This window comes from Solanum pennellii, chromosome 1, assembly GCF_001406875.1.
Source record: "Solanum pennellii chromosome 1, SPENNV200".
NCBI classification, from domain to species: domain Eukaryota; kingdom Viridiplantae; phylum Streptophyta; class Magnoliopsida; order Solanales; family Solanaceae; genus Solanum; species Solanum pennellii.
Window position 1 is genome coordinate 86,066,094 of NC_028637.1, and position 23,013 is coordinate 86,089,106.

Consider the following 23,013-nt stretch of genomic DNA (forward strand, 5'->3'; position numbering starts at 1 on the left):
TAAGTCCCTAACAAAAAGTATATACAGAATAAGTAATTGGAGTAGTAAAACTAAAACTAAAAAAAGAAGAAATTGTGTAAACAATACCTTTTGCATATCTGACATCACAATCAAACCTTCACCAGTTCCCCAGTTTAGATCAGCAATTAAATAACTTATGAACCAGCTCCAACTATGTTTTGTTTCTGTATCCACAACAGCCCATTTAATGGGATACATTTGATTGTTCTCATTCTTTCCAACAGCAACTAATAATTCACCCTTACAAGCTCCCTTGAGAAAACAATCATCAAATCCAATTATATTCCTACACCCCTCCAACCATCCTTGCTTAAATGCATGAAAGCATACATAAAAATACACAAAAAGGTTCTTCCCTGGTTAAGTTTCCTCATCAATTTTTACCCAACAAGAGCTTCCAGGATTGGTTTTTTTTATCACATCTGCATAGTCACACAATCTGGCAAATTCCAGATTCCAATCACCCATGTCTTACCTCATAATTTTCTATTTAGCCCTATAACAAAGAGTCTTACAAACATAAAGACCCAATGTCTTTCTAACCAAATATTGAATTTCCCAAATCCTTATGTATGGTTGAGATATAATTCTGTCCTTAAACTTTCTAACAATAAACTTTGAATTACACAACTTATTTCTGTTTAATGGAATACACTTGTGAATAGGATGATAGTTCTTTACAATAAAATCACCTGAGTCCCTGTCAATCGAAGCATATAACAACCACTTACACTTAACATTTTTGCACTTCACCCTCACTCTATGTTTTTCATTAGGTCTTAGCTTTAACTGTCTTCTATACTCCACAGCATAACCTGTCACTGCTTTCCTGAACTGATCTGCACCTTCAAAGACCATTTCAAGCTCAAAAATTGACACTTCACAATCTTCATCATACCTAACCTTTTTGCTTCTCCTTCTAGCAGGTATGTCTACTCCCCTAACAGCATCCACATCTAGTTGTTCATCACTATCATCACTCCAACAGTCAGAGCTATCAATGTAATCTTCATCTCCACCCAATTTTCCTGTATATTTGTCAGTTTTGTTCTTTGCAATATCCTCAAAGCCTCTATCTATACCACCAGCTTCTCCAACTGGTATTTCTTCAAATTCAGTAGCCTTTTTTCTCTGTTTTTTGTTTCTTCTTTCTTCTCTAAAAGCTCTCAGCTCCTCATCAATATCTGAACCATCTTCTGAAGGTATATCTAAATTTAAATCACTACTCAAGAAATCAGATGCATCTTCTCCACCTAGGTTATCATCCACTTCCTCTCCACCTAGGTTAACATGCTCACCCTCACCAGTAAGGTTACAAGCTTCACCTTCTCCACCTAGGTTAACAGCTTCACCCTCACCACCCTCACCACTAAGGTTACAAGCCTCACCTTCTTCACCTAAGTTAAGAGCCTCACCATCTTCACCATTAGTTAGATATCCTATAGTTACCTCAGTGTTAAGTAAGGGTTTATCTAATACATGACAGACATATACTTCAAAAGTGTCCTCATGTTTTAAGTCTTTAATAAGGTGTAGTAAATGTTGGTCAGTTGTAATTAGGATCCATTTTTTATTCAATAAATCTTTCACATAAAAGTCTCCAATAGTTTCATACCCTAATTCTTTAGTATAATACAATAGTTCCAAAATGGAAAAGTGTTCCTTGATGATATACCTGAGTGCAGACACACAGTTTCCAACATAAGTAGGGACAGATAACTCAGATAAGATTCCACCATGGTAAATCTTCGTAAATATGATTTCATCCATGGTCAATTGTTAGCCCTACAGAATATCAAGCAAACCCTAGATTTAACGGAATATACTCATACAAACAACTAAAAAACAAGCTTTAAATCATACTTTTTGGTAATAGTAAAAAATGAACAGAATATTCGCACACCCTACATTTTTACAAAACCGGAGATTTATGAAATTCATATAAGAAAGCATGTAAAGAAACAAAAATCAAACTTACAGGAGGATAGATCGTAACACGGAGAAGAGGAATCAAACAACAGTCGAACTTCAATCTGGAATGAATCGCGAGATGGAGAGCTTGAAATCAAAAGAAATTGTGAAGTTAGAGAGAGAGAGAGAGAATTGTTCTGTGAAAGTTAACGATTTAGGAATTTCCCCCAATTTAGACATTAACAAATACACATTGGATACACGTGGTACTTTCTAAATGGTCATTCAATACACGTAAGATACACGTGGGGAGGTTAACTACATACGCCACATAATTAATGAAAAGTGATTAAAAATGATTGTACGGTTCAAATCTGGGGTGGTTGAGGTGTTCAATAGGTAGTACGTCTAGTTGAGGTGTCTAAATAAATGATCGGGACAAGTTTGAGTGGCCGCATATGACTTTGGCGTAGATAAAATCACAATTTCTCCATGGACATGTTTATATGCATGTTGTAAAGGAGTAACATTCTTTCTAAATGGTCCATTCACACCAATCTGTAAATGGCCTTCACTTTTAGTGTATGCATCATCACAATTAGTGTTAGAAAGGAGCTTACCTGATTTCTTCTTATTGTCTTGAATTTATTGTTTTTCGATTGTACCTTTTTGTAGCTCTTGATTATCATGTTGAGTGGGCTGAGTTCTTTCGGCCATAGTGTGAGTGCTTGCAGATTTCTTTCACAGTTTAATTTGAATGGGAGTTGGATTAGACACCATTTGATTGTCCTGAATCCCAAATGAGAAATTTGAGGATTGTGCATCATCAGGGTAGTTCCCTGCAACTTGATCCTTGATTTTTTATCATATAAAGTGCTTTTGTGTGTGTGTTTTGGGGGATCTTGAGATCTCTTGTTCTGTTTTGGTGGTTCTAGAGACCTCTTGTCCTATTTTTATCATATGGTTGAAAAATATACACTGCATTTAAGCTTAAGAGCTTATGCATCTTTCTCCATTTTTCTTCAAAATTTGTTTTGTTCCCTAACTTTAATGCTTTCTCATTTTCTCTACTTATTATAGGAAAAATATGAAGAAATATAAAAAAACTGTCTCAAACTGATATTGATCAATGTAAAGCATATTATTAAGATGCGGGGAGAAAAGAAAAGAAGAATATACGATCTTGGATCTGAAGCAAAAATTACTTTGGGCAGAATCTTGTGGCTTATCATCATTACCTCCTCCATTTTCTCAATCAACACCGACAACAAATATGAATGAGTTTGTATAGCAAATGATGTCGACACTTACTAGTCATCTAATTCCTATTATTGTCGAGCAGGTGCAAGCATCGATTACTTATCCCTCCAACAACCCATCGCTTATGACACCCATAGTGCCTTCTACTACTAATGTGGATGAGGTTGATCCCTCAATTTAAAGTAATGATCGTATCCGTTAGTCTCCCGCAACTTTAGTTTTTGATATGTCATGTTTTATGGAAACTACAAATTGTGTAGTAACATTTTGATGAACGCAGGTTCATTTAAGAGTACTTGATAGTTTTCTTTTGATATTTTTAACCAAAAATGTGGTTTATATATATATATATATATATAAATCATACAATATAATACTCATATACGATTTATAATATATATATATATATATATATTAAATCGTATATGAGTATTATATTGTATGATTTTTTGTTATTTATAGAAGAATAATCTTTAGCAACTATTTAGTCGTTGCTATGTAAAGAATGTTGGCGACGAATTAGCGCAAATTATAGAAGGCCTTATATGAGAAATAAATTATGAAATTAGCAACAAACAATATAAATATAATGATGACTATGTCTGTCACTAACAATGGCGACGGAAATATCTCATCACTTGTCACAACCCAAAAATGGACGTGATGGCACTCGTCTTATCCCACCAAGACAAGTCAGCCTAAAACTCAACCATTACAATAAAGTGCGGAAATAAAATATAAGTAACTTAATTAAAACCCCAAAACCTGGTAGTCACGTGTACAAGCCTCTAAAATATTACAATTGATTCAAATGAAAACTCAACATCTCAAATGAACTTGTTTCTAGAATAGAACAAGATCATAACTAAGGAGAAGAAAGTCTGCTGAGATGGAAACAGCTACCTCACAAATCTCCAAGAAGCCTGGGAAAAGAAGAGAATGACAAGTACAACAAAAATCCAGGCTCATAACCTACAAAAAAATTTGTACAAGCAAGGGGTGAGTACCAAACCACACGGTACTCAGCAAGTAAACCTCTAAACACAAGCTAAGGGGATGAAATACGGGTACTCCTACCACCCCCAACCGAACCTCCACAACTACAACCTGCATTAAAATCAACCCAACCTAACAGCTTACAGTTTACATAGCACGTAGCTCAATAACAACACTTAGACAAATTATATATCCTCAACAACAACACTTTAACAAATTGCATATCCTCAACAACAATACTTCAACAAATTACATATCCGCAATAACAAGCTCAATATTGATCAATCACAAGTTCCGCAAAAAGGCAATCAGAAGATCAGCAAAACACGATATCAAATTCACTAATGATAAGTATGTGCAATGCAATGGAATGCAATGTCAAGTATAATGATGCATGTCTGACCTAGTGATACACACCCGCTGTCTCTCAGTCCGGGACCCATGGGGGACATATCTATCCATGCATCGATAATAGTAACCATCGCGGCGCGCGATACGTCCCTTGAAATATAGTATCCATCGCGGCGCGCGATACGTCCCTCGAAATGGTACATCCTCATATGTACTCATTATTTCTCAATGCACATAACACTTGTCACACCCAATGCCTCAGAATAATGCATATGACAAGTTCACACAAATAATGAGGAGATGGCCATTTTCATAACATCGCACAGTTCACAACCACACAAATATGAAGTCACATCAACAATGATTCAACAAGCCTTCATCCCTTTCTCAACACATCACACATAAACAATTAATCACATTGCCTTTTGTTATCCTTTTTTTTCATCATTAGAATTAATCAATGTGGACAAGTCAACCCATCACCAATCCCGTTACTCACAAACATATACCACGAGGAAATACACGCATTTCATACACTTAACAAGAGTTTAGAAATCACTTGCCTCAATTCATCAACAATTCACTCCGAAACTTGACTCTTCCCCTTCCGTTGGGTCTCCAAATCAATACAATCTATTCAAGTGAATAATAGCATTACGATTTCGAACTAAGAATACCAACATTACTAGGTGTCTAGTCTAGACCAAAAATTCACCCATATTAAGTAACATAAGTAGTGAGGGTTACTAATTTTGAATCCGTAATAATGGAAAGAAAAGAGGGTTTGAAGGTTGGGCGCAAGCTGCAAAGGAGAAGGATCGATTCAGGTAAGGATTTTGATGTTTTTAACAAAAGAAAATTAGCATTTTAAAATTTAATGCACTATACGTCGCTAAACTTGTGACGAAACTCCTTTTTTCATCCTAGAATTATGAAAGTAGCAACAAAATTCTATAAATATAATGACGACTATGTCTGTTGCTAACAAGGGTGACGAAAATATTTTGTCATTATGACGTCGCCAAACTAGTGACGGACAAATATTTTCGTCACTAAGATCTTACTAACGAGCATAATAGCAACAGTCAATAATCAGTTGCTAATCCGTCACTAATCATGTCTACTGACGGATTTTCATTGGATAGTGACGGATTTTGCCCGTCGCTGAACACAATTTTTTTTGTAGCGGCAGGGCATGCTAAGACTAAAACACCCCAAATGTTGTAAACTAGACTAGAGCACTAAACCTAGGATTCTAGAGTGTTTTTGAAGATTAGAATCATAAATTAGACTTTTCGTACTTTGAATGAGGGTCTTAGTAGTTGAACCTCAATACATGTGTTATACCCCTTAGTTAAGGAGACCATCCATGGGATGGTATAAGGTTGAAAGGGCCTAAGCTAGAAGTTCGAATGTAAGAAACCTTGTTATTTGAGGGGCTGTTTGGCAATAGGAGAACTTGATTACTCAATGATTAGGGTATGTCGCCCTTGGTATCTTTAGATCACCTAGTTACTGCCCCATTATGCCAAGATGCTGGACCAAAGGGCGAACTAGGTGCAAGCTCGCCCAATGGACAACATGTAATATCTCGCAACTTGATATAGCTCAGAATAATCTAAGAAACTAAAAATAATCATTTTTGGAAAGAAAAAGAAAAATCTAGAAAATTTCTCTAAGTTAAGAAAGTGAATTTTGGTCATTTTCAAATGGTCATAACTTCTAGCTCAGGATGAGATAGAGGTGCTTCTGGATATGGGTGAAAAGATCTTGGAATAATCTTTCCAACTCTGCCGAGTTTACGTGATTTTGATATCGTATGAGTGAGTTATTCCTTTCAAAAATTGGGTTCTTGAATTGAGAAAAGTCCCAATCCGAATTTAGGGAAGGGCAAACTAGTATTTTCACCAATTAATTTTCTATTTCATTTTAGGGGTTTATTGGGGTAAAAACAATTTTTAAATCAGTTTGGAAAATTTAAAATTACGCTTAGGGCTTGGAGAAGAGAGAAAAGAAGAAAGAAAGGGAGAGAAGTCAAGAATTCGCCAAGAATGTCAAGTTTTGTGAGTGGTATTCATCGGGGATGATCCCTATCAAGGTATGTGAGATCTTTTAATGTTGGGTAATTTAAACCACACACCAAACTTGTTTCAATTTATTGATTTTCGAGTTGGTTGAATGATAAAAAGTTAAGTTCTTAAAGAACATTATTGAATTCTTGTTGGTTGAGTTTTTGAATGCCTAGTGTAGATTGATTCGTGTTTGGTTTTTTTTTACTTAAATCTATTGGTATTGAGGGTACTAATGATCCTAAGTTTTTTGGGAAAGAACCATGGATGTTTAGAGGGTTAAGAGATGAAAAATAGAGGAGAAAAGTCGAGAACGCCTGTCTGTAAGGCCTTAAGGCGTCAGGCCTGCCATAGCCCTGGCCAGAGGACAATCTCTGTTCGTAGGACCTTGGGGCACCGCGCCAGCCAGAGCGCCCCACGCCTCTCAGAGCGCCAAGGATGCCAATTCACCCTATTTTTAGAACTAGTTTCTAGGTGATGTACCGACGTTCCCTAGTTGATTCTAAACACTCTAAGGTACATCTAAACAACATAAAATCATCCAGAAATATGAGATCATGAACCTTGAATCCATAATCCAATTCAAGGAAAGTTAAGATCAAAGTCAAAGAAGTTAAGAGTCAAGTCTAAAAGTTAAAAAGCAAGTCAAAGTAAGTTCTTAAGATTTCAAGAGTCTTTAACAAATGTTTTAACTTTGTTTTAAGGATCAAGTTGCAAGTTAAGCATAAAGTAAAGAGTTGAGTTCATTTCTCAAAAGTTATAAGGGAACTAAGTATTCCCTAAGAATTAAGTTGCAAGGTAAGCAAAGAACAAAAAGTTGACTTCATTTCTCAAAATTTATAAGGGAACTAAGTATTCTCCAGGAGTTACAAATGTTTTCACATTTTAACCAAGAATGGAAGCTAAGGCTTCCATAGAGCCTTTGTGCTAGCTTTAATAAAGAGAAAACTATGATTTCCAAAAGAGATTTTAAATCTAAGTTTGAGCAATTACCTCAAACCAGAGAAGAAATTATTTTAAAAGCATATGAGCTAAGTACTTTTTGGAGCAGTATTGAGCACCGATATGGGAACACGAGTCCATTCTAACTCAAGCCCCCATAAATCATGTAGCTAACATGGATAAGGGTCATACTTTTTAGATGATTCCTTAGTGTTTTTTAGCGTAGACTACTCCACTTAGTAGTTCAGGTTCTATACTGACGACAAGATATAGGACGGTCCTCTTGCAACGTGAGGTAAGAAGTTACCATCACTTGGGCTCATAGTGACGATTGTCAATTAGAAGAATCTCTCACAGAAACGATATTACTTCATAAATAAGTAAAGTTGAGTTTGTTATTGCATTTTTCTTTGACAAACTAAGTGTTTTCATTGTTTTACAAGATTTTATATATTGCATGTGTCTTATTGCTTTATATTAAGTCAAGTTATTCATGAGTTGAGCAAAGCCAAGGTAAGTGTTCCTTCTTACTCTTTTTCAAGCTTAAGTTGTTTATAGCAATCCAACTCGCATACTCTTACATTCAATGTACTGATGTCAGTTGGCCTGCAGTCTTATGATGCAGACTCAGTTAACCAGGTTCATCATCATCCCGCGCCTCGTTGATCCAACTAAGCACTCGGAGTCAGTGGTAAGCCTCCTTGCATTGTAGAGGACACTTAAATTCGCTTTTTATCTTTCTTTTTATAGGGTGTTGTGGGGTCTGTAACAACATCCATCTTAGTATTACAAAGGCTTCATAGACAGTTAGACAATTAGTTTTGAGTCTCTCATCTTTGTATTACATATGTTTATCTATAAGACTTAAGTGTTATTTTGGCCAACTATTTATTCTTGCAGTTATTAAATGACACTATTTTATTGAGTTAAGTTTCTCGTTGAGTTAGGTAAGTCAGGTTAATGGTCCGCTTGAGGCCAACAGTGGTATTCGAGTACCAGCCACATCCAGGGTGTAGGGTCTAGGCGTGACACAACCTATTTTCTGAGCTGCTTTTACAAAGGGTGAACTAGGGGTGCACTTAGCGAACCCTAGTGTCTAAAGGGAGAAGTAAGTCGTAAAGGAGGCCGATTATTCAAGTTAAAATGTTTGGGGTCATTAGTCCCTTACCAAAGTTTGCCCTACATTATCGTATTGTTTTCCTACCAACTATATACGCCTATTAGACCTAATTTTACCTCATTTTAAGTCTTTTCCCTAGAATCAAAAGGAAACCCACTTCATCCCTATGTATGGGTTCTTCCAACCATAGAGTCCCCTAGAATTTCTCCTTATTTGTGAAGAAGAACCCTAATGAAGGTAAGGTTACTTCTAATGTATGGGTTTTGGGTGGGTATGTTTCCAAAAGGTGGGATACTACTTATACATGATTAAATTAGTATTGATTCATGATATTATGAAGAATTTATGTGAATTCCTTCATTACCCTAATTTTCAAAGTAGGTGGATTTATCCCTTTTGATGAGGAATTCTTGATTCCTGCTAGATCCTCTTAGATTGTTGTCATGCATGGGACTTAATCAAGATTAGTAATATGATATCATGAACTACCTAGACTTATGTATATATGATAGGATATGAATTGATGTGATCAAAATTGGGACCTTTTATGAATCATGCTTAGAATTAGCTATGACTAATGCTTGTAACTAGTTTGTATGGTGATTTAGACTAGTATGATGATTGTGGAGTAGAGATTGAATGTAGGGATTGAAGTCATAATGTTGCTCCCTAGGGCTTATAGAATAATCCAAATATGATGAGTTAGCTTGTAATATGATATCATGAACTACCTAGACTTATGTATATATGATAGGATATGAATTGATGTGATCAAAATTGGGACCTTTTATGAATCATGCTTAGAATTAGCTATGACTAATGCTTGTCACTAGTTTGTATGGTGATTTAGACTAGTATGATGATTGTGGAGTAGAGATTGAATGTAGGGATTGAAGTCATAATGTTGCTCCCTAGGGCTTATAGAATAATCCAAATATGATGAGTTAGCTTGCGTGTGTGTAGAATGTAGAAGGTTAATCACCTAAAATGAATTATGCTTGTTAGAATAGAATAGCTTGGGTTGAGTCTTATGAGTCCCTCATGGATAGTTGAATTATGTAGTTTGGGATAGTAGATCTCATGTTGCTTGGGATGGTAGATCTCATGCTAGCATGGGATGGTAAATTTAATGGTATCTTTCGATGGTAGATCCCATGATAGCTTGGGATTGAGGAATAAAGCTCTCCTAAGGTTATCTTGATCTTGCGTAGGTAGAATGATTTTCATGGTAGCTTGCCTTAGTATAGGCATGGTAGCCTAGGATCGAGGATCGATACTCTCCTAGGGTTAGCTTGAAGTAGCATGACTAAAATGCCTTCATTATAACTTGACTTGGTTAGGCCAAGACCACTTCATGGTAGCTTAGGATTGAGACATTAGACTCTCATTAGGATAGCTTGGGGTTGAGGATTCATACTCCCCTATAGATAGCTTGCATCCTGTTGAATGATTGTATGGTGGCTAGGTTGGTACTCTTGTATCCTTCCTTTGATAGCTTGGATTATATGATATGATGTTTCCATGATAGTTAGGTTTATCATGGTATAACGTTATTCTTGATACACTAAGAATGAAATATAGTTAGCATGGAGTAAGTTAGCCTAAAGGAGTACTTTGTGTGAATGGTAGTAGGGGATGTCATTCATACATGACACAGGTATGACTTTAATTTACTTATGAAGTGGCCTCTTATGTGAAGTATGCCTAGCTTGATAGTTTCTGTAGTTTTCTTCCATGATATGATTGAACCAAGATGATAGTTTCTTGTCGATATGAAGTAGGTCAATAGTGACACTTAGAAATGGTAATGCATGAATAGGGTGACTTCAAGAAATGCTTAGTGTGTGTGGTATAATGGGATACCCCACATGCATTGGACAAGTGTGCCTTGAGGTAACCTAGAGGTATGGTACTCTTATTTCATGAAAACCTAAGTCTTAATTACGAAAGGGGACTATGACCAAGAACGACCTAAGAGAGGTACTTAGCTTAGGTAGTATTATGGGATGTTATTTTGTCCTGACACAAGTATACTTGGAAGTGACTTGTCAAGTAGTTCACTTGATTATAAAAGACTAATGGTTGAAGTATGAACTTATGTATGTCTATGTTGACTTGTGTGATATGATACTTATGTTGGAATTATGTTATGATTATGTATTATGTCAACTAACCATTTTGAGATGATTTATGTTGGTATGTTAGCTTTTCTTACTTAGTACTTTTGTATTAACGCATATTGCCTACATTCTAATCAAATGTAGGGTGTTGAGGAGATTGAGTTGCTTTGAAGGGTGGAGTTTCATGGACTTCGAAGTATTGAAGAAGTGGTAAGTCCTCATAGCTTCGAGGACGAACCTTTATGTTCTTTTATGTCATTTCCTTTTTTTAGAATTGTTATGGGTTGCGTCCCAAGCCGTTTACTCATGTATTTCATAGATGGTTTTGAGACGAAGTTGTTAGACAAGACTACCGCTTTTATGAAATGTTTTCAATTCATGTTTTAAAGAAAGTTTTAAATTTCCCTACTTCTCTAAGATCTTACGCTAAGGGCTTTTATTAGTCCCTTAGGGGTCGAGTACGTCGTGTTATGTCCAGGGGGTACCCTTGGGTCGTGACAAAGCATTAGATAAAAGTCCCAAAAATGTGGGCAACTATGGAGGTTCTTATCTCAAAGGAGAGTCAATAGTTATATTTAACACATTGAATTCAATGTCGGCCTCTACGGGAGATTATTCAAGCGCTCCACAATACTCCATGGCTTAAAATGGTAAATAATATTCTTATGCATTAGCCAATAGACCCTAACTTGACCGCATATGCTTTAATTATGGTGAGTAGAGATACTTAAAGAGGGAATGTGATCACCAGTAGACACGCAAATACAACAAATGACTAGAGCGGTAGTCCTAGCAAGTGGAAGGAATAATAGAAGAGTACGTCCACAAAGTTAAAGAAGACGTAATCAATGAGACTACATAGACCTAGAAAATGGTGATGTAACGAGATGAGCGGCGCATCAAGGTAGGGGGTTTCCCCTTTTGATGATAGATCTCAAGGTTACACTTTTTTTGTCAGGGCAGATGTTAAGGCATCAGACTGAGTGATGACATGTGTTATTCTTGTCAACGATCAGATTAACAATGTTTTGTCTGATCCGTGTTCCACCAATTCCTACCTATCGATTAAGTTTGCCTCGAGTATTGACTTGACAAGTAATATTCTTGATACCCCAATTCATATTTTTACCCTGATTGGAGAGTTTGTAGTTATTTTTCATGTATATCATTTGTGCTCTATCATGTTGGTGGGTTTTCATACTTAGGTAGATTTGGTCATTTTGGATATGATTGACTTTGATGTGATATTGGGCATGGCTTAATTTTCCCCTCATTTTGTTATGCTAAACTGTAATGCTAAGATAGTGACTAGAAATCTCAAACGAAAAATAATTAAAGTGGAAAGGGGTTAACAAGCCTAAGTCAGTAAAGATCATATTCTCCATTTGGGCTAATAAGTTAGTAGGGCAGGGTTGTTTGCCCTACTTGGTTCATCTTCGGGTTGTTAGTGAAGAAACCTTTTTTCACTGAGTCTATCCATATAATTTTGGAATTTCATGACGTATTTCCTATAGATTTGCCTAATATGCATGCCCCGGATAGGGATATTGACTTGGAGTCGGGTACTTGTCCGATTTGTATTCCTTCTTATCGCATGGCTCCGATAAAGTTGAGGGAACTCAAGACTCAACTTCAAGATCTTCTTGATAAGAGATTCATCTTATCATCTTGAATTATGACTTTTAAGTATTATTTTGACCAATTTATAACGATCATGTAGTTTCTTAATGTGCATTTTCGAAAGTTCTTGATCTTATAACGAATCATAATCCACTAAACATTTTAAGATCTTCCACGATATGCTTTGCTTTGTCTAAGGCTATCCAACATCATATCACACAAGAACATTTTCCTTTAATCATCTTGAATTAGGACTTCTTAAATACTGTCTTAACCAATTGTAATGATGATGTAGTTTCTTAATGTGCAATTTTTGGAAATTCTTGATCTTATAACGAATCAATAATCCACTAAAACATTTTAAGATCTTCCACAATATGCTTTGCTTTGTCTGAGGCTATCCAACATCGTATCACACAAGAACTTTTTCCTTTAGATCATCTTGAATTATGACTTTTAGGGGTCGTTTGGTACAAACATTGATAGTGCAGGAATTAGTAATGCATGGATTAGTAATGCAGGGATTAATAGTGCAGGGATTATTTTATGTCAAGTGTTTGGTTCACTACTTTCCACTTAATTTTGTGTTTAATTTATAATTCTACAAAAGAATTCTTTCCTATTATACCCTTGTGTTATTATGAGTGTTTATTTCATGTAACTAAGTCAAGGTAGATAACTACCGGACCGGATAATTTTTTTAAAGAATTATTTATTCCATTTAATTAGTTAAATCAAATACATATATATAAAATTGTTATTAATTTTAAGGTATGATGTACCACTAAGAAGATCAGTGATGACACAATGTATTTCTAACTTTTTGTGGGTTAAGTATATATCTTAAACTTAACATAGATTTAAGACTACTTAAATTGTTAATACCTAAAGCTTATTTTTATTTTTATTTTTAAAACAATAGTTCAAGGTAATTGACAAATTATCTTGAATATTAAAAAAATCAAGAAAAAATGGAGAAAAAAAAATAGTAAAATTATTAAATTACACCAAACAAATTTCGAGAATTAAAAAAGAACATTTATAACCACTCTAATATAAATAAAAAGGAAATGAAATTACAAAAAAAGAGATTAAAAAAAGAATAAAGGGTTAGTTTAGTCATTTAGGGATCTTATCCAAGGTTTAACAAACATTGGATTACCTATCCCTCCCTTTCCTAGGGATAAAATAAGACCTTGTATGAGGTATAATTTATCCATGGATTAGGTTAAATAAAGTAACCAAACAATGTTTTTGTTGGACTAAATTTTAATCCATGGATTCTTTTGATTAATACCTCCCACCAAACGGGTCCTTAAAATACTGTCTTAATCAATTTGTAACGATATAGTTTCTTAACGTGCAATATTGGAAGTTCTTGATCTTATAACGAAACAATAATCCACTAAATATTTTAAGTTCTTCCACAATATGCTTTGTTGCGTCTGAGGCTATATATCTAGGATCGTATCACATAGGAATATAATTCAATAGCCCAACTGTATATCTATCACAATATATCACTAATGAAACGATTGCGCTATCACTAGTTGAATTATTAGCCCAATTGGATCAATCTTTGATCTACTCATCAATTTGAGGGAATAACTTTAAATCCGTACGGGGTAACCTTAAACCCCGGCCTTTGGGATCCACAAAGAGCCAATTATGGGCACTGTATTGCCACTACTTTTGGCCACCGGTATCGAGAGTTCGTGGTGGAGCGGTAAATATTTATTTATTTTTAATTAAAAATTTATTCGAATCCTCTAAACACGTAGTTACCTTTCTTGGGGATATGTGAGACTTGCTGACGCAAATTTAAATATAGTCGAGCTACGATGTGAATATGAAACACTGAACGGGAAATAAAGGAGATTTGGCCACCAGTCCTTTGTGTAGGACATGAAATCATCAAAGCACTAACAAATTTAAATTCCATTCCATCACATGACACCTTTTTATTTTTAAGTTTTATGATAAAATGTCCAAGATTCCTATATATGCATGCATGATCAAAAAAGTGAATCAACTTTTGAGCTATACGTCGAGATTTCTCCAGAGACAGCTTTTCAAGTATTTGATATTGGAAAATCTCATAAAGTAGTTAACAATAGTAAAAGTAATGACCTTGGCTAGTATAAAGTTATCCAGAGACCTGATTAATGCCTTTTTTTTGTCGCTAGTCTGACTTGACATGATATTTAAGAAAGAACAAAGATTTTTGTGTAACTTGTAATTTAAAATAAGTGATAGATTGAGTATTTTAAAGTTAAATTATAATTATTTAATATAGAAATTTGTCATTCTTTTTTGCAACGGATTAAAAAGAAAAATAAATCATATAAACTGGAATAGGTGAGATATTTCTCGTACCTCTTGATTACCAATTTAATACTCCCTCTGTCCCTATTTACTTGTCCATATTTCCTTTTATATATGTTCCTATTTACTTGTTCATTTTAACAAATCAAGAAAGGACAACAATTTTTTTCCTACTATGCTCTTATTTAATTCTAGAAAATTTCTAGTACCACTAAGTTGTAATGCATGCTTTTTGGAACCAGAAAACACATGTATTATACTTGGGGAGTTGCATAATATTTTAAGTTAAGGGTGAAATTGTAACTAACCTATGATAATAATTGGTGCCTTAATATGTTTGTCACTTCTAAAATAGACAACTAAATAGAGACAGAAGGAATAGTATTAACGATAAACCCTTACCCAAATTTTATTATTAGAAGAGTATTATTAAATATTGACTATTGTAGTGGCCTATGAGAAAGTCAAGTTAAAAGAATAATCGTAAAATTAAATTATGTGTTTCTATGTTACTAAATAAATAATATGATTCCTGTTTTTTATCTTGTATTATATTATATTTTATGCACAAAGATAGGAAATTAATGAGCAATTAGTTCAACAATTAAAGCCATTAATAAATTTGTGTAATGTCGGATTAATCAGCTAAACTATTAGCAACGTGTGAAAAAGGAAATCATGAAGATAATATCCTGGACCTCAAGGCTTTAATTTGTCTCATTGTTATGTACGGTTTTTTTTAATTTCCATTTTAGTTACTAAAAAATATTAATTCTTTCCTCTCTTGGAAATTTTTAAATTTTCTTTTTTTCATATGACATGCTTCAAATTATAAGATTAAAAAAATTTTTGATACATTTAAAATATCTATAATTTAAAATAATAAATTCACAAATTTTCTTTATTTTTTTAAATTTCGTACTAAATCAAATATATTAAAACAGAAAGAAGAAATGACTTTTACTTTTTTAATAATGGGAATGTATGATCTTGATGATTATGCATGTTTGTTTAGGTATTGACTTTTTTTATGCCTCATCCAGTGTTTGATACATGTATTTAAGTCTGATTATTACGAATTCACGCGAAACTATTGAAATGTACAACCTTGATGATTATGCATGTTGTTTAGGTATTGACTTTTTTTTTTACGTCTCTTCCAATGTTTGATACTTTTATTGGAATTCAATTATTTCGAACTTGTGCCACGTAGGATATTATTTGGAGAAATGCACTTTTTATTAAGAATTTTTTATACTCAATACGATATTTCTGATTAAGAGAAGAACAATCTCATTCATAACACCATGACAATGATATTGACTTCAATATTATATAAATTAGACACAACCACGTAATAATCATACATACAAATAAAAAAGGCTTGAAGTATGTGGTCATCAATGTCATTTACGAAAATTCTATCTTTATGCTTTTTTCCATATATTAGTTGGTGAATTGGATGCGTATCTTTAATTGTCGGACCACAAAAAAGTTTCCCATTGGATAAATCCAACTTCCTCTCTCCAATTCAGCAGATTCTTTCATAAAAAAAGATGCATCATAAACAATAATCAAAAACTTAAACAAAATTATCTTTCTAAACAAACCATAATCAAAAATCATAATAACATACCTAAAAAGGAAAGAAAAAACATATTCATGAAATCCACTTTATGTGCCACTACCAAAAGATAATGAAAAAAATATGATAAATAGAATTAATGGGGCACCGACCAATTTTTTAAAATTTAGTATTTATATATTTTGTAAAATAAGAATAATTAATTAGAGAGATTGAAAAGGGGTAAGTAAAGTGATTAAATTAATGGTTTATGGTATCAAGTAAAGAGAAAAAGGAGCAACATTGACACGTCTCTATTTCCGTATGCAAAGAATCGTTATCGTGTAACATGATTTTATTTTTATTATTTTTATGTAGTGCCAACATATTGTATATATCACTATCAAATTTGTGATCTCATGTAAATTTTGGAACCTATCCAAATATCTTTGCCAATTGTTCGAAAGTTACTTTGATAAATATATGGAATGAGGATGTCACCTAAGTTTTTTTTTAAAATTAGTGTGATAAATAAAAACGTTAGATAATTAACAATACTTCTTTTTAGAAAGAAAAAGAAATTGTGTTAAAGAATGCTCCCTCCATTCACTTTTTCAAGAAATAATGATTAATAGAGATATTTTATCACGTTACTTATCTTAATTGATGAATAATTTTAAGTGTTAAAAAATAATTTTGAAATAAAAATGATGTTGAGGAAAAAAAAAAGAAAAAAATATTTTTCTTTTAACATGCTAAAAAAACAAATAAAAATAAAAATATATTTTAATATAATGAACAAATAAAAGTAAACAGAAAGTCTAAAAAAAATTTTACATTCCCAAAAGAGTCACTTTATGTAAAACACAAACTAATGCTAGAAGTTGCATGCATACCCCATTAGTACAAGGAATTTATATATCATTAAGTCAACCTTAAAGATTGAATTATAGCGTCATTTGTTAAAATCATACATTATCAATATATGGTGCTTTTTTCGATTTCTTTTAGTTGTCATAATATCTTTATTAAAAAGTCAAATAATATAAATTTTAATTATATATTTTTTTATTATATTGATATAAAAAAAAGTTACAATATATAATACTTTTATTTTTAAGTATTAAATGATTAATCAAATTGACGGTTAGAAAGCGCACATAACATATATTTTCATGAACAAAAATGTGTTAGCCTACACAATTGGGAGTTGTCCTTTTTGGCTTGGTTTTGAGAATCAAAGCTTACTTTACATACATATATTTTGGATTCTCTTTACATCCTCATCAAATCTACACAATTCCACCTATAAATATATCTTGTTTGTTCTTCTCAAAACTCATCAACACAACTCATATATATACTACTAAATTAGTACATTATAATAATTATTATCAAATAATATAATAATTATGGAGAGAGTAAGTAGAATGGTATCTGAAAAGCCAGTGGTGATCTTCAGCAAGAACTCTTGTTGCATGAGCCACACCATTAAATCTCTCTTCTGTGATCTCGGCGTTCATCCATCTGTTCATGAGCTTGATGAGATGCAGAGAGGAAGAGAGATTGAAGCTGCCCTCTCTAGGCTTGGCTGTAATCCTACAGTACCAGCAGTGTTCATCGGTGGTGAACTCGTTGGCGGTGAAAATGAAGTCATGAGTCTTCATCTTCAACGATCATTGAAGCCAATGCTTAAAAGGGCTGGAGCTTTATGGGTTTGAGTTACTAAATAACAATAACAATAACAATAACATGAGCGTGCAAGAATAATAATATAAGCTAGAGGTGAAACGTACGTTACTTTTAATTAGCATATATATAATTAAAAAAAAGTGTGTATGTAATTATTATTTATGTATAAAGAGTACTGAGTCCTTAGTAGTATATATAGCGTAGTGATTTTCTAATTATTAATTATAATAATATAAATAATGTGTTCACTTCTAGCTAGTTATAACCCCAGCTTCTCTTTTTTGTATTGTAAGCTGTGATCTTTTGAACGAATAATAAATCTATATATGTATAATTAACAGTGGCTTCTACTCTTCTCTTTTTTTCCCTCTAATTAATTCTGAATTTAGTTGTTTAATTTGTCTAATTTCAATAATTGTATATAGTTCATATTTTTGTACATTTGATGATTTTTTTTTTGTCTTAATCGAAGGAAATATGGATCGATGTGGTAAACTATTTAAAAATGATTTATATTGTCAATGTTTACAATTTAAATTCATATTTATATATAGAAAAAAAAAATCATGAGAAGAATCAATTGAGTTCAAATAATATTGAGCAATAATGAACCTTGTTCATGCAAATTAAAATTGAAGAATCTAAATTAAAGGGAATAATATATAGCTCTACTATGATAAAAGAGCATATAACATGTGTGAATGGTTGCATGCATGCAAGCTATTACCATACAAAATATTAACGTCTAGAATGATATTATGATACAACATTATGTCAACCAAATAATAATCTAGAGTAATAGAAAAATATTTTTGAGTATTTCCATGAAAATTGATATTTTATTGGCAAAGGTATAGCGACAACTTAGTAATTTATATAACAGATGTAAACGTGTATTTTAAGACAAATTGTATATTGTAATTAATAATTATTGTTGTCATTAAGGTTGTTAATTAAATATTTAGTTTCAATTGTAGACATACCAAAGATGAAGGTGATAAGAGGAATATTAATGCTATTTACAATAGTTTTGAGTAATTTATGTCACTTTCTTCTTTGTGACAATTCCATCAATATAATGATGTTATGTGTTCCATATAGAGAATGAAATTTATATGAATTAGATTATATTCCATCTTTCCTTTTTCTGTTATGGTTCAGGTAGATTGATACTCTCAACTCATCTTTTAAAATACTACTTAATTAATTAGAAACTTACTTCCAATGAGCTTTTTAACATCATATATAATATGTTCCGAGTTAAGACCTTACCATACTTTCTTACTTCCTCCTAATTTCAATCACAATATACTACCCCAAAATCTATGGGAAATTTTGCAACTTCAAAAACATTACAGACAAATTTAAGTCATCATTCATTGTGAATATCTTATTTACATAGAAATCAACCTGTCTTTTTAAGAAACAATAACATAAATACGAATTTGTTCAATGGATTGAAAAAAAGATAACACTAACCAAGGAAATGTAATATTGTTATCATATATAATATTGTCTTCAAAAAGTTAATGTAAGTTCAGTCCCAAACCTAAAATTAAAAAAATAGAGAACTCTGAATTAGTGTTTCCTTCCTATGAGTATCTGTTTAGTATCAAACTTTAAAAAAAATAGAGGAATCCTGACATATTCTTGTTGGGTATGTAGCAAGAATTGCTGGGAAATAGAGGGAAGGAGAGGAATTTGAAAAGTTTAGAACTTGAAAGGTTGGGAACTTGAAAAGTCCTCTAATGCTTTAATGAAAAAGGCAATAGTCCCTCATCGGTAATGGAAATGAAAATAGGAGAGTTTAAATAAATAAACGCTCCTATTAATTGTTAAAAGGGTTGGAAAGAGGGACCCCCCTCGCGCCGTCGTCGCTCGCTTCGGCAGAGATAATGTTTTGGACAAATTTATTTTAATTATTTACTTAATTAATTAAATGGCCAAAAATTATTTTCAATTAATTAGTTGATAACAGAAGTTAACTGAAATGTTTTCAACTTTTTAGTTAACCCGACCCGACTCGGATCCGCGCGCGTGACCCGTTTTAAATTCCGTTATATTTAAAAATTCCCGCCATGACTGTTCTGAAAGGTTGCAACTTTCAGGAACAGTCAATACCATTTGAAAGTTTGCAACCTTTCATTAATGGTCGTGTTAATTCTGAAAGGGTAGCAACCTTTCAGAATATATTCTTCTTGCCTATAAATACCATTCAGTCTTCAGAATATTTCCCTACGAATTTTCTGATCTTCCTTCTTCTTAAAAACACATATTTCTTCGTGTACTTTCCTGTTGTGGATTGATTCGCTGACAGTAGAGTTTTTGGTATCTATACTCTACTGATTAAGATCATTTTACCCTGGGAGGTTATATTCCAAATCAAACCTCGGATACTAGAGGGGAATAATTTCCTTAAGGGGACACTGTGAATTCAGTGGACTTGATTTTCTTCCTAAATTAACAAAAAGAGTATTCCAGATTCTGGTAAGTTTTTTACAGATTCAATTATTTTTTACAAATAAATTTCTGTTCATCTTACTTACTGGTTCTAAAAACTCAGTTACTTCGTGTTTCTGAATGATTTATTACAACCAGTAATTTCTGATTTTCATAACACAGATTGGCAACAATTCTTTCAACAGTGGTCTATAACAATTTGCAAAATTGCAGGTTTCATAAGTTAAACTCTATTCATACTTCCCTCGAGATTCTATAACTGATATAGTATTTTTCCCTTTCTTTTTTTGACAAAAAATTATCATTATTCAAGGAAATTCAAAAATGGCAAAACCTCTACAGTTCTTCTTAGATGAAAATGAAAGGATTAAGAAAGCTTTGACAGTTTAAAAACTCAATCTTGAGGAATAAACATAATGCACAATTCAAAATTTTGAGATTTACATAAACATAGTCTTTAACTTTCATCATTCAAAAAGAAATCATATATCAAGTGCCAAATCATAACTTTAAAAAATAAGAAACTAAACGAAGTAACTACCTTGGAAAAAAATGTCATGATGATGTGTGTAAAGTTGAGTTCTTTCTCCTTTATAAACACCAAAAAGCATAAGCAGATTTTAGTTTCACATTTGTTGATTATGTTTATATTTAAATGTTGCTTCCAAGAAAAAACAGGTAACACATTTATCTACATCTATTAAATAAATAGGATTAAGTATTAGCTTTTTTCGTTGCTGCTCATTAATGCAAAACTATCTAATTTTTAAATTGAAACACATATTAATTGGATCTGTATTCAGCCTGCAAAAAATTGAGGAAAAAGGTTAAATTTGCTATATTTAAAAGCCAAATCATTTATTAGCAGAGAAAAATTATTTATTAGAGTGAACACGTAAAAAGCTCCATGTCCTATCTTTCCTTGTAAAAGGAAGGTTGATGACCAACAAAGTTCATACAGGAGAGAGGAAGGTAGAAAAAGATCAAGGGATTTAACTGAGAAGGTTCAATTTGATAGGAGAAATTTGGTTCGACATGAGTAAATGAAAATACACGTGTCTTCACCGCTACAAACATACAATAGATATTTTTGAAAGCGCATTAGTATACATGGCTTTTCATAAACCAAATAATAAATCAAAAAAAATGAAAATAAATCAAGGTTTTTACTGCCTGGATGGTAGATGCTTCAACATTTTAAATAAACAAAAAAATTTAACCGTCTCACTCTTGCGTTTATAAACTCCATTATCAAGGATCACAGAGACATAATATCTCTCTCAATAGACAATAAAACAGATCGGGAAAAAAAAAGAAGATACATCTCAAAATAAAAACACTACAAATGTCAAGTTAGAAGATAAACTTACTGATAAAAGAAAGAGGAAGGCATAAGAAAAACATGATCTAACCTCTATAGCTGAAATCATGTTCATTTCATCTTTAAACACAACTTTAGTAGAATAATCTTTGTACATTTTAGAAAATCAAATTGATGTCTCAATAATCATATCTAGCTAACCTCTTCATTTTACCATAATAAAATATGAGAAACAAATATTAAGCTCAAGACAAAATCTACTGCTAAGGAGCTCCTAAATTTAAGTGCAAATAGTGAACATATTAGAAAAGATAACTATCAGTGAAGTGAGTAAAAACTTACTTCATTTAAAAGTGTGTATTGACAATACAACCAACTCTTGAAATGATTACTATTTTTATTTACCGATCAACAACGTATATGGTACATCTAAAACATTAAAGATCAATGAAATTTCTGTATTTGCCTTTAAGTTTAATATCACAAGTGCAATTGTTCAAAAAAATAAATAAGAGAGTTGTCATTCACCGAAAAATAGAAGCACATAAGATTTAAGAACCATAGTCACATAGAAAGAACAAAAGAGGAGGCTTAAACTGACGACAACTCATTCAAACCATCCCACAATGAGCCAATGTAATAGAGTTGGTTAGAATTACCTTAGAAGAGGAGAAAATGTGTACGTACTCGAAATCCAATGTCATTTGTTGCTCGTCAAAAGTCATTAATCCTGCAAAAATCAAGTAAAATCATCAAGATATAGTAACGGATCCAAATTTTCAACAATCAACAGAACGGAGCTCAGTGTCACAATTGAGTTATACTGAAAACATATGAAAAGATTATATAAATGAAGAAGTGGAGACATAACACTAATTTTTCAAATAAATTTTTGTCTTATTACAATCAACAGAGAGAAAAGGAGAAAAATTAAAAAGCAAAAATTGATATCCTAATAAATAGAATAACATATCATGTTAATTGTCAAATGTATATAGAACTGGACAATCAAGAATTAATAAATTCAAATATTAAAATTATATTAAATCAATAAAAGAAATCCTTGACAATTGTCAAAGTGAGAGACTATAACATCAATCCCAATAAATTAGGGTACGCTACATGTATTTTACGGATCATGTTACTCCATTGAAGTTCCTAACTTGTATAATCCACACGCACTAAAATAATTTTGAACAATTTCACTCTTAAACCCCTAATTTCCATAAACTCTTTGGGGG

General features: G+C 32.6%; 1 protein-coding gene and 1 long non-coding RNA gene across 2 annotated transcripts in view; one reads left to right on the forward strand and one right to left on the reverse strand.

Moving 5' to 3' along the window:
* Positions 1-17,626: 17,626 nt before the first annotated feature.
* LOC107027188 (monothiol glutaredoxin-S3) lies at positions 17,627-18,334 on the forward strand. The gene has a single exon (XM_015228371.2). The coding sequence runs from the start codon at positions 17,712-17,714 to the stop codon at positions 18,018-18,020; it is 309 nt and encodes a 102-aa protein (XP_015083857.1). The 5' UTR covers positions 17,627-17,711; the 3' UTR covers positions 18,021-18,334.
* A 3,868-nt stretch (positions 18,335-22,202) lies between these two features.
* The window catches only part of LOC114076845, a 1,611-nt gene continuing 800 nt past the window's right edge, over positions 22,203-23,013 (reverse strand). Inside the window, exon 3 of the long non-coding RNA XR_003577924.1 lies at positions 22,203-22,502. This is a non-coding gene — a long non-coding RNA (uncharacterized LOC114076845). The remainder of the gene's footprint in view (positions 22,503-23,013) is intronic.